This window comes from Doryrhamphus excisus, chromosome 1 (genome assembly GCF_030265055.1).
Source record: "Doryrhamphus excisus isolate RoL2022-K1 chromosome 1, RoL_Dexc_1.0, whole genome shotgun sequence".
In the NCBI taxonomy this organism is placed as follows: domain Eukaryota; kingdom Metazoa; phylum Chordata; class Actinopteri; order Syngnathiformes; family Syngnathidae; genus Doryrhamphus; species Doryrhamphus excisus.
This window is the reverse complement of record NC_080466.1, coordinates 11034212-11051870: the sequence shown is the minus strand read 5'-3', so window position 1 is coordinate 11051870 and position 17659 is coordinate 11034212. Positions and strand designations below refer to the sequence as shown.

At 40.4% G+C, this 17659-nt stretch overlaps 2 protein-coding genes across 2 annotated transcripts; both read left to right on the top strand.

Moving 5' to 3' along the window:
• The first annotated feature begins 526 nt into the window (after positions 1 to 526).
• Positions 527 to 6496, top strand: mettl14 (methyltransferase 14, N6-adenosine-methyltransferase subunit). The gene is made up of 11 exons (XM_058081263.1): positions 527 to 927; positions 1319 to 1407; positions 1616 to 1703; positions 2042 to 2119; positions 2538 to 2625; positions 2708 to 2798; positions 2881 to 3022; positions 3209 to 3301; positions 4222 to 4338; positions 5457 to 5667; positions 5755 to 6496. The coding sequence occupies exons 1-11, from the start codon at positions 862 to 864 to the stop codon at positions 6060 to 6062; spliced, it is 1371 nt and encodes a 456-aa protein (XP_057937246.1). The 5' UTR covers positions 527 to 861; the 3' UTR covers positions 6063 to 6496.
• A 3681-nt stretch (positions 6497 to 10177) lies between these two features.
• Positions 10178 to 16975, top strand: LOC131132567 (mucin-2-like). The gene is made up of 6 exons (XM_058078320.1): positions 10178 to 10255; positions 11446 to 11497; positions 12670 to 15056; positions 15948 to 16012; positions 16108 to 16247; positions 16320 to 16975. Exons 2-6 carry the CDS (start codon positions 11455 to 11457, stop codon positions 16394 to 16396), a joined length of 2712 nt encoding a protein of 903 aa, XP_057934303.1. The 5' UTR covers positions 10178 to 10255; positions 11446 to 11454; the 3' UTR covers positions 16397 to 16975.
• Positions 16976 to 17659: the final 684 nt, after the last annotated feature.

The following is a 17659-nucleotide window of genomic DNA, read 5'->3' as shown; positions in this document are numbered from 1 at the left end:
GCTGTCTTCAAGCGTGAGGCGGGGTACACCCTGGACTGGTCGGGGGTGGAATTGAACTCGGGTCACCTAGCTGTGTGGCCTGTGCACTAACCACTCTCAGCATCATGCTGCATATGGTATTAAAAGTTGGATTGGGTCATGAAGTCCTCACTGAAGGCTCATGTATGAAATGCACTGCCAGCCAGTGTGTTTTTATGAATGTGAGTTTTGGCCACGACAATTCAATTTTCATCTCTCTGTTGGTGGGTCCTACAAGGTCCTGCACACACAAAACTTTGTGTGTCCATCCACTCTTCCATCCCTCCATCCATCTATCTATCCATCCATCCCTCTATCCATTCATCACCCTTTCAGTAACTGCGATATCTCATTCTCGTAGAGCATCTTTGTACATGACCGCCTCGACAAACATAGTGGCGTGGTGTCTCATTGGAGGAGCTAAGACGGAAGCGAAAAGCAGCGCCCAATGAAATGACAACATGGTACACGTCACATGTAGGTGCTTCTTTTATTGTACGGTTAAGCCAAACGAGAAGGGCGGTGCCATGAGTTAAGACTTTGCCGCTAATATTTTTGGATCTCCAACATAAGTGACGTGTTATAATTGATATTTTTAAGTTCAAATAGTATACATCGTGTCGTTGTATATTTTATTTAAAAAAGGTACAGACTTTAACTATCACTCGCTCTAAATCAAACGTCCTGGTGGTTTACAACGAGTGCTCACACATTCGGCGGGTATCAAACGTTAGCTAGCTGTTTCATTAACAGCGAGCCATTCGCATTTTTAAACAATCCTATGTATTAATTTATCAAACCTGGACTGGACCGGATAAGACAGATAGGAGCGCAAAAGACGAAATGAACAGTCGACTGCAGGAAATTCGAGAGCGACAAAAACTTCGGCGGCATCTTCTCGCTCAGCAGGCAAGTAACGCTAGGAGTTAGCATCGTTGTTGTTACCAAAGTAACATTGTTGCTACCCCAACAATGCAATATTGTTAGTCATGAATTAAGTGCTCTAATCGTTTCCTGTCATCGCATTGTATTCTATTACGAGAGGAATTAAAATATAATTCCCCTAATTGCTTGAAAAGAAGGTATACGCATGGATGGAACTCGTGCATGATGTACAAAGCACGGCTTCATTCATGCATAACCGTGTAAACACACAATAGTAACTGAGTTTTTAACAACACAATAAGTTGACTAACGCTGACACTTACAGTTGTGGCATTCGATGCACAAACTTAACAGGATATTACGGATGGTTTGATCAAAATGTATCAATGTTAACCCCTTTTATCTTTTTCTGCAGCTGGGAGCTGAGAGCGCAGACAGCATCGGTGCTGTGCTGAACAGTAAAGATGAGCTCAAAGAGATAGAAGAAACTAGAGAAACATGCAGGTAACAGGAAAAAAAGTGCAATCCCACATGCAGTGCATATAGTAGGAGTAAGTAGTAACCCAACTAAAGTTTATGCCCAGTGGACAGCAGCACTTTCTGGCTTAAAGTCTTTTGTGTCTGACAAACATTTGTACATGATTATGCTTACTGTACTGCCTTCACACAGACAAAACGCCTAGAGACAGATTTTGGATGTTTTGTGTTGCAGGTCATCATTGGATACATCTGCCCCACCCTCCAAAAAGAAGGCACTGACAGAAGGTGATGACACAGAGGAAGATGTGGAGGAACAAAAAGTAAGTGACAGCAGCTGGGCTCCAGGTTGTATCCCAAAATTAGCACTATCAGTAATCTTAATTAGGGGACATCATATTCTCCAAACAACTGTCACTCATCATGCAAAATGAATCATGCTATTAACACACAATTCAAGAATGAGACACGAAAAAGGATAAACAGCAATTTGGTGCACTCATAATCAGTCACGAAAGCTGTATTAACTATACAGTTAGTGTTTGATTAACATTTTAAAGGTGTAAAAATGATTAACTACTATTAACAGATACAGAGGGTGAAGTAAAAGTTGTCTAGGATATGCTTCACTCACCAACAACAAACTGTCCCATTTTGTCAGGATGAGTTGGAGGTGCAGCAGCCAGAGGAAAGCAACCCATATGAGGAAGTCTACAAGGACTCAAGTACTTTCCTCAAGGTTAGTGAAGGACTTTCTTACACACACACACACACACTGTCAATTTCAATTTAAATATACCTTTGTCTAACACGTTGCCAGTCTTCTGCAGCTACAGCAGCAAACATAAATGAGAACATGTCACAATGCATGCTCAATGTACCGCAGCACTCGTGTTATGTTTTACTATAAGCAAGACACAATCATTTTGTTAAGTCTGTACAGTACAGATAAACAAATAGATATCAGTTTCTCACTAGTATTTCATAACATTCTGGGGGGAAAACATTTACATCCTTGGGTGCATGACAGGAAACTGAGAACCACTGCTATAATGTGAAGGGGTGTGATATACTGTAAACAAACTTTAGAAACAGCTCTCAATATAATACAGTGTAGTTTACTGCAACCATAATGTTGAATGTTTATTTACATTCAGGGTACACAGAGTTTGAACCCTCACAACGATTACTGCCAACACTTTGTGGACACGGGTCACAGGCCACAGAACTTCATTCGAGATGTTGGTGAGTGTGTGTATGTTTGGGTGCTGGTGTGTGCACATATGGATGTGGACCACATAGAAAACTACGTGGTATCGTGGCTCAGGCTTGGCTGATCGATTTGAGGAGTACCCTAAACTCAGAGAACTGATCCGACTGAAGGACGAACTCATCTCCAGCACCAACACTCCTCCCATGTATGATACCATCTGACAGTGATATTACTATACTATATAACGCAACATTGACAATGATTCAGTGTACTTTTGGCATCATCAGGTACCTGCAAGCCGACCCGGAGCACTTTGACCTCCAGGATTTAAAAAGCGAGTTTGACGTCATTCTTCTTGAGCCTCCTTTAGAGGAATACTACAGAGAATCGGGCATCAGCCACACAGAGCGCTTCTGGACCTGGGATGATGTACGGTTATCTTTCTTATATCTAATTCTAAGAATGTGTAATAGCACTGTAATAGTATGTACAGTGTTTGTCCAGCAGGGGGCGACATGCACCCATCTAAGCCTTCCAGTCCAGCCCTGTTCTCTGATGATATTCCACTTCATGTCAATTTTTAAGACAATAATGTTGTTTCTTTCTGTGTTGTAGATCATGAAGCTGGAGATTGAGGAGATCTCTGCCCTCCGTTCCTTTGTCTTTCTCTGGTGTGGCTCAGGTGAAGGCCTGGACCTGGGAAGAATGGTAACACTCCTCTTTTCTCTAGCATCCTGATCCAATATCGCATATCCTAATCCTGGTCGGTTCACATGAGTTTTTGTTGTGTCGAGTTGGAGGAATGCATGTTATTTTTACACGTCGGACATGATGACTGTTTTGTTTGTGTGATTGTTTTACATGTGTCAGACACGATGATGTGTGTGGAGTCATCGCTTGGTTCCTACTCATCTATTTTCATAGTACCAGCCGGGATTATGCATATCGTAACTCTCAGGCCTGTGTTTCCTGTCTGGCCAGTTACTGCAGCACTTTTCCTAAGTGTTGATTGACAACAGGTTGGCCCTCCTATACCAGCCGAGGCATCACTAGTTCTGTCTTTCAGTCCAGAAGTCTAATAGTTTAGTAGGCTCTTCATGATCTGTTTGGACTTTCTCTAAGTAGTCAGGGAATTCGGGGAAGCAATCAGGGAAGTCAAACATGAAATAACGTCTGTCTCATGCCAATGAGACAACCCAGGGTTTCAAGATGCTCGCTAATGTCCTGGCGGCTCGGTGTAAATAAAGGATGGGAGCCACGACTGCAGGATGCTTATTCATGTACACAGCGCCTCTCTTGTAGCAAAAGTCAAGGGACCTTTTTGACCCACGCAACACATTTTACATCGATAACACTCATTTTTGGTTATAACAACATTCAAACTTACTGTGCTAACACAATGTTTCTCAATTATTTCTGTCCCTTTAGGGACAAACTGATATAACTATTGATTTATTGTTGAGAAACTATTTATTTGTACTGTACACAATGAAATCAGAACTGACTTTCTCGAACGTATTAATGATGTTAACCAAGGCACCGCTGTACTAACATGGTAGTTCAAGACTCATGCCTCATAGACAAACCTTTTACAAGTTGTTTGATATTTCGCATTCAATCTTCTGCAGTGTTTAAGGAAATGGGGCTTCAGGCGCTGTGAAGATATCTGCTGGATCAAGACCAACAAGAATAACCCAGGAAAGACCAAGGCTCTGGACCCAAAAGCTGTGTTTCAGAGGACCAAGGTACATGATAAAGCATGGCATTAATAGCACGGTATCATTGACAAGTCAGATCTTTCTTATATTGACACTCTAAAGCAGGGGTCTCAAACTCAATTTACCTGGGGGCCACCGGAGCTAGGTTCTGGGTGAAGCCGGGCCGCATCAGGTTTTCAAAAAAACAAAACAAAACGCATTTATTAAAAACTGAAAAAAAATCAATAAAAAAAACTATCTTCAATGCTTTTGCTTCTGCTATACCCTACACTTTTTCAGGACTTTGATTCCAGTTTTCCACACCAAAATATCTGATAAAACATTCCACTGTTGTCAAATATCTGAATTTTTATTTTTCTATACACAAAATAAGATAAATAAATAAATAAACAAATTAAGAATAAAGACAATAAATCTATCAATCAGTAATAAAATAATAATAAAACAGCAAATAAGAAAAACATAAGAAACCACATACAGTTGGTAGAGAAATTATTTTTTTCAGATTCAAATGTACAGTATTAACAGTTATTTAACCTTTAACATGAACATTAATGAAACTTAATAATTTTACCCAATTAGCAAGTTAGCATCGTACTCAGTTCCATCTGGGAGCAGCGTCGTAACTTTAACAACATGTTTGATGAGATGCTTTATCTTCACGTATATTTTCCGGTTTATTCCAAATCATTTCCTGCATTTATTTGTACCCAGCGTCATAAGCCTTTAGCTTCATTGCTAATCCAAAGCAAAACAGGGCGGGGTAACAGGGTAGGGTAACAGTATGGGCGGGGCAAAATCATGTTAATTGTGTCCGGTGTGCACACAGCTTTAAGCTGTCATTTCAACATTAAACTTTGGTATCAAGGTGGGGGCCTCAAACTAGCGTCTCGCGGGCCAAATGCGGCCCGTGGGCCGCAAGTTTGAGACCCCTGCTCTAAAGCCTGTGTTTTTATTCCTACACATGGTAAGTCACACAATGACTCTTCTGGAAGTCACTGAGGAGAAAAGTGGGGAGAAAAATCATTTGAATGAATACAAATCTTCAGCGCTGTCCTTTTCAATTACATCTTTTTGCAACACAAATCTGCTTTACGATTACATCAAATTGAGTAATAATGTAATGACTATGTCTCTCCTTCCAGGAGCACTGCCTGATGGGAATCAAAGGAACAGTGCGAAGAAGCACGGACGGCGACTTCATCCATGCCAATGTGGACATTGACTTGATTATTACAGAGGAGCCCGAGATGGGCAATGTGGAGAAGCCAGTAGAGATCTTCCACATCATTGAACACTTTTGTTTGGGCCGCAGGAGGCTGCACCTTTTCGGACGAGACTCGACCATAAGACCAGGTAGGCCAAATGTTTCTGAAATCATTTTTCTGTTTGTGTGTTGGATTGTATGGATTGAATGATGTCCCCGCTGTCCGCCTTTTACAGGCTGGCTGACCGTTGGCCCCACATTGACCAACAGTAACTTCAACCCAGAGACCTATGCCGCACATTTTGCTTTGCCCGACTCCCACCTGTCCGGCTGCACTGAGGAGATAGAGCGACTGCGACCCAAGTCGCCGCCTGCTAAGATGAAATCAGAGCGTGGTGGCGGGCCGGCTAGAGGGGGGCGTGGCGGTCCAAATGTCGGCAGAGGTGGAGAGAGAGGCCGGGAAAGAAATAGACCAAATTTCCGTGGGGACAGGGGCGGCTTCCGCGGACGGGGAGGACCACATCGAGGATTTCCCCCTCGCTAGCACAAAAACCGGTAACCAGACTTGGTAGAGGTTGATGAATATAGCATCAGGTACATGTGTACAAATATTGTCAAGGCAGTGACACATCTCTGTAAGGAGACACTTACTCTATCTGGATACTTTTCTCGAGTTTTTGGCCCCCAGCAATATTGTTGTACTGTCAATCCAGAGTCATTAGTACACTAATGATTATCCAGGAATGTCTACTGTACTGCAATCTCAATTATATTCTGTCTGAATGGTATTTTTTTAACTCCATCTCACAAAGAGACTTTTTTTTTTTTAAAAACAAGGTTAAAATCCCAAAAGTCAAAATAACATGTAAATGGAAACCATAGTAGGGTTTGGTGCAAACTAAACAACAGAGGACCTTCCACTTTTCATGACCATTGTTGTTTTTTTTTGTGTGTCCAAATAAATAAACCTGTTCTCAATTTGTATGACACCCTTTGTATTCTTTAGTGTAGCAGTTCTCATTGTGTAAGGTGGACAATTTCGGGGGATCCAGGATCACTGACAAAACAAGACTAATTGGTTATTCCTGCCCGTACACTTCTATGGGAAAAAAAAAACCCAGCGTGCATCATGTTGATAATAGAAGGAATGTTAAACATCCTCTTTCACATTTCTACATGGTGTTCAGATAAGGTATTTATAGCAAATCTATTAACCTATTTATAGCAAATTTATATCAAAAATTACACACAACCACGTGAATTTTTTTTTTTGACTGAGATAGACCCTTTTCTCATGTTAATAGAAATACGATTTGCCAAAATCTTGTTTTACTTGTTTCAAGTCTTCAAGCAAGTCAAATGGCAAGTCAATTTTTATTGGTCTGATGATTAGATTATTTTTGCTTGTTGCCTGGTCACAATGCAATAAAAAAAATTGAAAGCCAATTCAAGAAACGGTGCAAAGTACAAGGAAGAGGAATCCTGACGCATTATTTATAAAGGCAAAGCTAACACTATTGTAAATAATTTTTACTGACTTTTTTCTTGTTATCCACAATTAATACACCTTGAATACAAGAAGTGAACAAATGTATTGGAAAACTGAGTGGGGGTAGGATTAAATAAACTTAGCTTCTTTCTACTCCTTTTTGGAATTGTGAACTGTAATATGTGATGCATTCCAATATAACATATGCATGTTCTGTATACATTAAACCATGACCATTACCATGAAGTCACATGTCTCAGACTTGAGCACATGTGTTACTTAACTTTAGAAAATTGTGCTGCGACAAAGCAATGCAGGTCTCAGATTTCATGATATTGATGTGGCGGTATTTCCACAGTCATACTTCATGATCTCGATGACGCTGGTAATGACGTGAATGACATGTCATCGATATCATTGCTTCCTTGTCTGCCTTTGACATCTCACATGACAAAGTGACGAAAAATGCAGTCACTAAAAAAAACCTCACAAAGGGCTATTGTATGACTACTACTAGAGCTTAGGTATGACGGGTTGTGTGCGTGTGTATTTGCAACAGTCTGGAAAATACTGTTTACATTGTCTTTATTGAGGCGTGTTTCTCAGTTATGCGTGAGTGTCAAACTTAATCTCATCAAGGCAAAAATGAACAGGGAAATAATATTTCTAATGCCTAACATTTATTTAGGTTAATCAAATTAATCACAGTTTTCAAATTAATTACGATTAATCATTTGCAACAATGAAATATGCCAATTAATTGTATTTTATTAAGAGAAAGATAAATAACGGGACAATATTTTATATTTAATATCAACAGCTCCAATGCTTACAATCTCTTTAATCGTAGCAGAACATTTGAATTACACTTTAACTGTCACGGTGCGGCTTGTGAGTTTTTCGGTTTGACTCCAGGATGCAGAGATAAGGACCCAAATGCAGGTAAAAATATATTTATTTATGCTATGCAGCAGAACAATGCACTAGCATGGCAAACTCAAACATGGCAGTGAACCGACAAAGGAAGGAGCGTGCACCTGAACTAAATAGGCAACACAAAATAGGAAACAGGTGCGAGAGATAATTGAAAGGAACGGAAAACAGAACACAGCAACAGAGGAAGTGAATACAAAATAAGGGCATGAACGAGGAACAGAGGAAAAGAAGGAACTAAACGAGCTGTCACAGGGGGGGTGTAGCCCGATCGTGACATTAACCTTGTTATTATGAACAATGAGGTGTTCAAAGACACTGCATAATTTAATAATTTAATAATTTACAAGCATACTTAAATGCAGCAAATTGCACTTCCACAATAAGAGGTAGAAAGAATATCCAGTTATTGGGTTTTTTTTTGTTTTTTCATTTACTCAGAAACACCTAATAAAGGTGATGCTGGGAGTGTCCATGAATGCACCTTCCAGTTGTGTAGTGAGTTGTGTATGTCAAATTTGAAAGATTGGTTTAAAAACACATCTATTATCAAGACTTTAAATATCTGTATTACAAATATGCTAGACTGTCTTTCAATGCATTGACCACAACCCACAAGCAAGTGTCATGAAAAATGTGAACATTCTTTATACTGTATTAATATTTATTTAATGTCAAATATCACATTATGTTTGTTTGTTTATACAGTATGTAGCGGTGATATGAGATGATCATTTTATGACATAACTATGTAATTTGTACAGGTAATTAATAATGCTGGCAACACCCTTATCATGTCAATCAATCTTATCAAGGGTGTGGTATGTCATAAAGAGCCATCTGTATTTATATATATATATATATAATTAAGAATTATTTGAATAATGATTGAATGATAAATAATTATTAATTCTTTAATTATATATATATATATTTACATTTAAATATTTAATTTAATGATGAATTATTTCATTATTAATTCATTAATTCATTATCAATTAATATATATATATATATATATATATATATATATATATATATATATATATATATATATATATATATATATATATATATATATATATATATATATATATATATATATATATATATATATATATATATATATATATATACAGTTAAGGACAAAATTATTAAAATGACAAAAAAGTATTTCCCAAGTACTTTTAAACAGAGCATTACATTTTTAACACAGCTTTTTTAGACATTGGGATGCCTCCAATATTTTAGTTTGCATACACAAATGAAAATATTCCACAAAAAACAAAAACGCCCAGGTAATTATTAGCCCCCCCCGATCCTAAAAGTCAATTGAATATCCTTTTTGCTGGAGCGTATGGTCATTAGTTGTAGTTTTTAACAAGTCTCTCACACAACCCATTGTTGTTTGGAAAATCTCTCAAGCTCCTCCAGATGTGAAGGCCTTCTGGCATGGACGTTCTTTTGGTCACCCCACACATTTTCAATGGGATTTAAGTCAGGGGTTTCAGACACTCAATGACATTCATTTTATCTTCTGGAGACAGTTCTTCACCAAGAGAGTCATATGTTTTGGTATCGTTGTCATGTTAGAGGATGAAATGACAACCTGGACCCAGTTTTACTTCTGACTCCTTAAGGTTTTCTTTCAAAATCTGAAAATTCCTGATGTGGCCAAGTCATTCACTAGCGTCTTGCCAGTTGTTCTGGGGTCTTTAGACACATCTCTCACTATAGTTTTTTGTCCAGCGTCTTCGAAACCAGCCAGGCTTGTTCTGTATTGTGTGACTGTCCTTGAATCTTTTACTTCTCACTCCCGTTCTTGACACTTAGAAACGCTTGGATAGCATTGTACTACATTGTTCTCCTGCCATGTGTGCATCAATAATTATTTTTCTCAAGTCCAAACTGATGGTGCTTTCTCAACTAACAGCTCAAATACCCATCCTGAGGCTTTTAAACCATGTTTTAACTTCATTGTTGAGTGAAATCGCCCGATTCACCTGGTCAGCTTTAAGGACATCACCTGTGAAGTTAAAGCACATTTGCACAAAAGTAGTTTTTGTGTACAAATATAAATAATTTGCGACGTCTATGTTCAGAAATGCTATGTTAAAAAAAAGATGCATTGCATTCATTGAACCAGTTACACAAGTTAAGTTCATCCTCTAAAAAAAAAAAAAACACCATCCCATTCAAAAGAAAAAAAAAAAAACACCCGTCAATGAAGCTGACATAAAATCTCAACTCAGGCGTGTGCATTCTTCTAAACAGACTGCATTGAGCGCCACATTGCTGCTGAGCTCAACTCTGAGGTAAGAGCACTTTGGAAGTATTGTACTGAGCATCACTTTTTTACTATAACAATGATAATACCATTAATATTAATCTTATAATAATTTAACATGTGTGTAGACATAGACATAGACTTTCTTTATTGTCATTGCACAATAACACAGCAGTGAAATTGCCAACAAAATGTCATTGCCTGGCTCCCGTGTAATAATAAATAATAAATAATAATGTGGAGAACATCAAATATGAACAACAATGTACAGCGTAAACAGTAATTTGTACAAATAATTTAAATAATTTAGAATAAATAACAATAATTTAAAGTTTTGGTTGTGCGTGTGGGCAGGTAGAGGGGCTTATTTGAGCATTAAGCAAGGCAAAAAGTAATACTTTTATCATATATTTTCTTTTCAAGGAAACTTAGCCATCAGTGGTAGGCATGATGCTCTGTTTGACAAGGATTATATTGCATTGTTCTACAGGGTGTGGACCCATCTCTTCACGTCACAGTGTGTTGAAAGGTGGACATAGGGAGGACACATTAAAATAAAACGAGTGCTAATAATTATGTGCTTTTTAAGAATAATATCCTTCAGCATAGCCTGTTGCTGGAGAATAAGTGTAGAATGTGGGTCAAATATTGAAACGACAGGTTATTAGCTGGGCTGTGGCAGCCAGTAAAATCATTTATGATATTCGTGTTTATACAAAATGACTTTAACTCCCAATTTTATTATTATACTGCTCAAATTTTGCACTCATTGCACAAAATTGACAGTATTTCTCATTTCTCTTCATCATTAAATTCAATCAGTTGACAATTGAAAAAGAGTTACGGAGAAATGAACAAGGACATTGTCAAGGATATAGTTGTCAGTAATATTTGACATAATAATATTGACAGACGTGAAGGACAGAGCTCTTGAGCAGTCTTGCAGGTTTCGCAATGTTTGTCATGGTACATGCAAGGATGATTTGGCATTAAGTGGCATAGCTAAGGTGGAGAAATGCTGCCTTGTTATCGGAATAAAAATAGGATAAAGTGAACTTCTTGTTGTTGTGTCAGTCAGTCTCAACGTGATCTGATATGATCATATCAATACAAGATAAGTCCATCTATTATATTTGTAAAGTAGTATTGTTTAAACTTGTGTATTGGATGTCATTCACTAGTGTGAAATATCTGGCTAACTTAATTTGTTCTCAACAGGAAGAAGACATGGCAAGGATCAAATCTGTCTTATTCGTTCTGCTATTTGCAGGTACTTTGGTGTTATTGTGGTGTATGTTTACTGGGGTGCACTAGGTTCTGAGGACAGGGGGGGCTAAGCCCCCTGGATATGCACAGGATATGAATTAATGTAGTAGACATTAAAAAAATCGAACAAGAACAAGAACCGGGATATAACTTTTGGACAGATTTAGCGGAGATACTCAAATGTTTTAGGCTACCATTAAATTTACATAAGTACACACAATCTACACTGCAAAACCACTGCTCAAGCTCTGCAAGCACTCTGTCCAGTGGACAGTGATCAATTATATAATAATCATTATTATATTATTAATTAGCCTATTATTACAATCATCATTATTCTTCTTCTGATTATTACTACTACTAGTAGTAGTAGGCTTGTATTAGCCTGCTTATTGGCTTGCTTATTAGCCTGCTTTTGCCCTATTATATAAAATTTTTGAAAATGGGGAAAAAAGGTATAGTCCGCTGCTTCCGAAAATAAAACAACAATATTCTCTCAACTTTGTAGTGGGAACAGCATCAGCAAGTACTGTATACCACAAAAGATATCTAAGATACAATTCTCCTCTCAGTCGGTTAATCAGTGCTATCCTGTTATTTTCATCACAAATTAATGCAATGACACTGACTAAATATATTAACAATTTTCTGTTAAATAACACCAGGAAATGCAAGAAATGCGTCAATATTGATATTATTTCATGACTGGTAAATGCAACAACACAGATAAATGCAACGACACCAGCAGAAAATGCAACAACATTGATAAAAGTAACATCACCGCCACCAAATGCAACAGCAGCATAAAAATATGACACCACAACTGCAAATTCAACAACAGTACCAGCAAATGCAACAATATCGATAAATGCAACGCCATCAACAACCAATGCATCAACAGGAGAAAATGAAACTTCAACGCTGACAAATGCAACAACACCACCTGCTAATCTAACTTCAACAGCAGAGAACAGATTCTTAAGAGCACAAAATCGAACTTCAACACTGACATATGCAACGAGTAAGATTTTGTTATTATTGCAACATACGTTATGCTGATTTCATATGAGTACTTTGTTCATTAATTAACTAATGATTGAATCAATGTGCTGCAGTACATCTACTTGGTTAACAATTTCTGTCTTTCTGTCTTTCTAATAATTTTCCGGTTTGCAGGTGTAAATATGACAACCAACACAACTGGGGCTCCCAGTGACACGATGGGATCCAACACAACTCGGGACCCTATTGAAACCATGGCATCCAACACAACCGGTGCTCCCAATGCCACTTTGCCATCCAACACAACTGGAGCTCCCAATGCCACTTTGCCATCCAACACAACCGGGCCCCCCAATGCCACTTTGCCATCCAACACAACTGGAGCTCCCAATGCCACTTTGCCATCCAACACAACCGGTGCTCCCAATGCCACTTTGCCATCCAACACAACTGGTGCCCCCAATGCCACTTTGCCATCCAACACAACCGGGGCCCCCAATGCCACTTTGCCATCCAACACAACTGGAGCTCCCAATGCCACTTTGCCATCCAACACAACTGGTGCTCCCAATGCCACTTTGCCATCCAACACAACCGGTGCCGCCAATGCCACTTTGCCATCCAACACAACTGGAGCTCCCAATGCCACTTTGCCATCCAACACAACTGGTGCTCCCAATGCCACTTTGCCATCTAACACAACCGGTGCCCCCAATGCCACTTTGCCATCCAACACAACCGGGGCCCCCAATGCCACTTTGCCATCCAACACAACTGGTGCCCCCAATGCCACTTTGCCATCCAACACAACCGGGGCCCCCAATGCCACTTTGCCATCCAACACAACTGGAGCTCCCAATGCCACTTTGCCATCCAACACAACCGGTGCTCCCAATGCCACTTTGCCATCCAACACAACCGGTGCCCCCAATGCCACTTTGCCATCTAACACAACCGGGGCCCCCAATGCCACTTTGCCATCCAACACAACCGGTGCCCCCAATGCCACTTTGCCATCCAACACAACCGGGGCCCCCAATGCCACTTTACCATCCAACACAACTGGAGCTCCCAATGCCACTTTGCCATCCAACACAACCGGTGCCCCCAATGCCACTTTGCCATCCAACACAACCGGGGCCCCCAATGCCACTTTGCCATCCAACACAACTGGAGCTCCCAATGCCACTTTGCCATCCAACACAACTGGTGCTCCCAATGCCACTATGCCATCCAACACAACAGGTGCCCCCAATGCCACTTTGCCATCCAACACAACTGGAGCTCCCAATGCCACTTTGCCATCCAACACAACTGGTGCTCCCAATGCCACTATGCCATCCAACACAACAGGTGCCCCCAATGCCACTTTGCCATCCAACACAACCGGGGCCCCCAATGCCACTTTGCCATCCAACACAACCGGTGCCCCCAATGCCACTTTGCCATCCAACACAACCGGTGCCCCCAATGCCACTTTGCCATCCAACACAACCGAGGCCCCCAATGCCACTTTGCCATCCAACACAACTGGAGCTCCCAATGCCACTTTGCCATCCAACACAACCGGTGCTCCCAATGCCACTTTGCCAACCAACACAACCGGGGCCCCCAATGCCACTTTGCCATCCAACACAACTGGTGCTCCCAATATCACTTTGCCATCCAACACAACCGGGGCCCCCAATGCCACTTTGCCATCCAACACAACCGGGGCCCCCAATGCCACTTTGCCATCCAACACAACCGGAGCTCCCAATGCCACTTTGCCATCCAACACAACTGGTGCCCCCAATGCCACTTTGCCATCCAACACAACTGGTGCCCCCAATGCCACTTTGCCATCCAACACAACTGGTGCTCCCAATACCACTTTGCCATCCAACACAACTGGTGCTCCCAATACCACTTTGCCATCCAACACAACCGGGGCCCCCAATGCCACTTTGCCATCCAACACAACCGGGGCCCCCAATGCCACTTTGCCATCCAACACAACCGGAGCTCCCAATGCCACTTTGCCATCCAACACAACTGGTGCCCCCAATGCCACTTTGCCATCCAACACAACTGGTGCCCCCAATGCCACTTTGCCATCCAACACAACTGGAGCTCCCAATGCCACTTTGCCATCCAACATAACTGGTGCCCCCAATGCCACTTTGCCATCCAACATAACTGGTGCTCCCAATGCCACTTTGCCATCCAACACAACTGGAGCTCCCAATGCCACTTTGCCATCCAACACAACGGGTGCCCCCAATGCCACATTGCCATCTAACACAACTGCTGCTCCCAATGCCACTTTGCCATCCAACATAATTGGAGCTCCCAATGCCACTATGGCATCAAATGCAACTGCTGCCCCCATTGCCACCACAGCTGCTGCAACTACTACAACTTCCTCTACAACAGCCACCACAACTGCATCAACAAACCCTCCTTCATCCACTGAGGGAACTCTTGGTCTTCAGTTTAGCCTTGACCGAACATTTACATCAGATCTTTCCAATACATTTTCACCAGGATTTCAAACTTTAGCTACAACAGTAGTTACAGAGGTATGTCCTTGTTACAACTGAAATGTTGATTGACCGTAAATTCCAGTGACCACATTATAAAATGGCATGTTGTGGTGTATGCGACTCCGTGAGGGCCAAGCAGCTCTTTATTTGACAGGAGAGAATGATGAGTTATAAAAAAAACCTCATGAAAAGCTTCTCAACCCATTGGAAATTGCAGGAGGTCATTACTCAACATAACAGTCTGACTCAAGGTGCCACATAGCAACTTAATACTCAAAAGGCGTACCTAATATATATATAAACATGTACCAATCCGATTTGAAATGAAATGAAAAAAAAATCCCAACTTTTAAAAGTTTTCCCATAATGCATTTCGTTTGAGGAAAGCATTCAATGGGAGGACAAGCAGCATAGAAAATGGATGGATGGCGCCAATGCTGCCTCTGTCCACCAGAGGTAGCCAGAGGAGCCCAGAGGGAGGCTGACGTCATTGCACCACCCCAATGGATGCATTGCTCATATGCAATGCATTCTGGCATTTAATTTTTTTTGAACATACATTGGTACATGTTTGTATATTTGTACATTTAAGTTGCTGTGTGATGAGGGTAGTGTTCTGTTTAAAATGAGTCAGACTGTTATATTGTTCAACTGTTATATGTGAGTGCACTGGTAGCTTGTGATTGGCTCTTGCCAAAGAAAGAGCTTCCGTTTCCTCACTGTGGCGCGGGCGGCACAGTATTTAAACAATTAGTAGTGGTTCTGAAGTAAAGGAGATGTCATGAGATTAGAATTGAACGAAAAATTAAAAATTCAAAGTTTTAAAATAGTGCTTACACACCGGAATTTACGGTGCATTTATTGGTCATGCTGTCCATTGACAGGAAGGGAGAAAATTCTTTGCAATGAGTTGTATTTTTGTTTCAGGTGAACACAGCCTGCAATACCCTCTTCGGAACAAATTTCAGTCGCTCTCTTGTTAACTCGTTCACGTAAGACTACATTTCCTCCAATGGTTAAGTCATATTGGGTCCATACCAATCACTTCCTTTTTAGATAAATGCTCTTGGTATCGTTTTCATTGAAGGAATGGCTCAATTGTCACCAACATGACTCTCGTGTTCGAAAATCAGTCGGTGGTTCCTTCAGCCAGTGTTGCCACATCTGGACTCACAAGTCAACTTTCTAACTCCAGCCTGGATATTATACCAGGGAGTCTGACGGCAGGTACTGTTTCAGAAATAAACACGGTTACTATCTTATTAAGTTGTTATTAATTGTCTTAATATTTTTTTCCAGATGCTTCTCGGCCTGCAGTGTTTATATTGGCAGCCATGTCCCTGGCATTGGTGGCATTGATGCTAAGCGACTTTTAGATGAGGCCCAAGAAAGACACCGATTTCACCAATTCTATTTAATATACAGTATATAACATTGCATTGAAAGTGCATGATGAAATGTACCATTTGAATGTCACATAGTTTTGTGCATTTGGAGTGGATGAATATGCTAATGAGCTGTAGCTGACCAAAGGATAGTTTTATTTTAAGATGTGTAGTGAAGCTGCTTTCCTTTTGTTTTCTTTCTACAAAGTTGTCCTTTTTGAATTGGTGGGCGCATACACAGGGCAGGTTCATCTTGCCGGGGTGATATTCATATTACTGTGATGCCATCATTTAAAAAGTCAGTTTACCATAATATGGGACCGCAGTCTTTTGTAAATGACTAATTCCTTCATAGGAAAATCAAGAACTTAATGAATTATCTTTAGTTCTATATCGTATTTGTTCAATTGTACTTGATATGCCTGTTTGTTTACAAACCAACAATAAACTAATCATGACATATTTATTTCCATTCATCAATAGATTCAACGGGTCACAGTTTGAATCGTATACAGTTTGCGGTCAGTATAGTGTGTGTGTGGAGATACAGTAAATGTATTTAAAAATGAAATGAAAATAAAATGTTAAAAAAACAACCATGAAGATTCATTCATTCAATTTCTACCGCTTTTCCTCATGAGGGTTGGGGTGGGGGGGTGCTGGAGCCTATCCCAGCTGTCTTCGGGTGAGAGGCGGGATACACCCGGGGCCAATCACAGGGCACATATAGACAAACAACCATTCACACTCACATTCATACCTATGGACAATTTGGAGTCGCCAATTAACCTAGCATGTTTTTGGAATGTGGGCGGAAACCGGAGTACCCTGCAACCTGACCTTGCGTAAGCGGAAGAAGATGGATGTATGACAAGTCATAAACAAAATCGTTGTTGTTGCGCTAAGTGCACCACTCTGCTAAATGATTCCTGCTGGTTTTGCTAGCATGTAAATGACCCTCATTCAAGGATAACCCAGTTTTGTTGGAAAGTGTTTATAATGAAATGCGTAATCACGTTAGCTGGAGTACATGAGTTGACCCCTTGAGATCAAACAATAGAATCAAACCGCAGCCTTTGTCCTCTTTAGGCCACAGTCGAGCAAATGTGAGGCAGACCTACTGAGTCATTACACATATGAATAGCAGCTTTATGGAAAAATGTGCTTTTTATTAAAGCCCTCATTAAAAATCCCCCATGTTAATTAGAGCACATCCCCCACACACTTGAGATTGGCTGTCATTGGCTGAAGCCA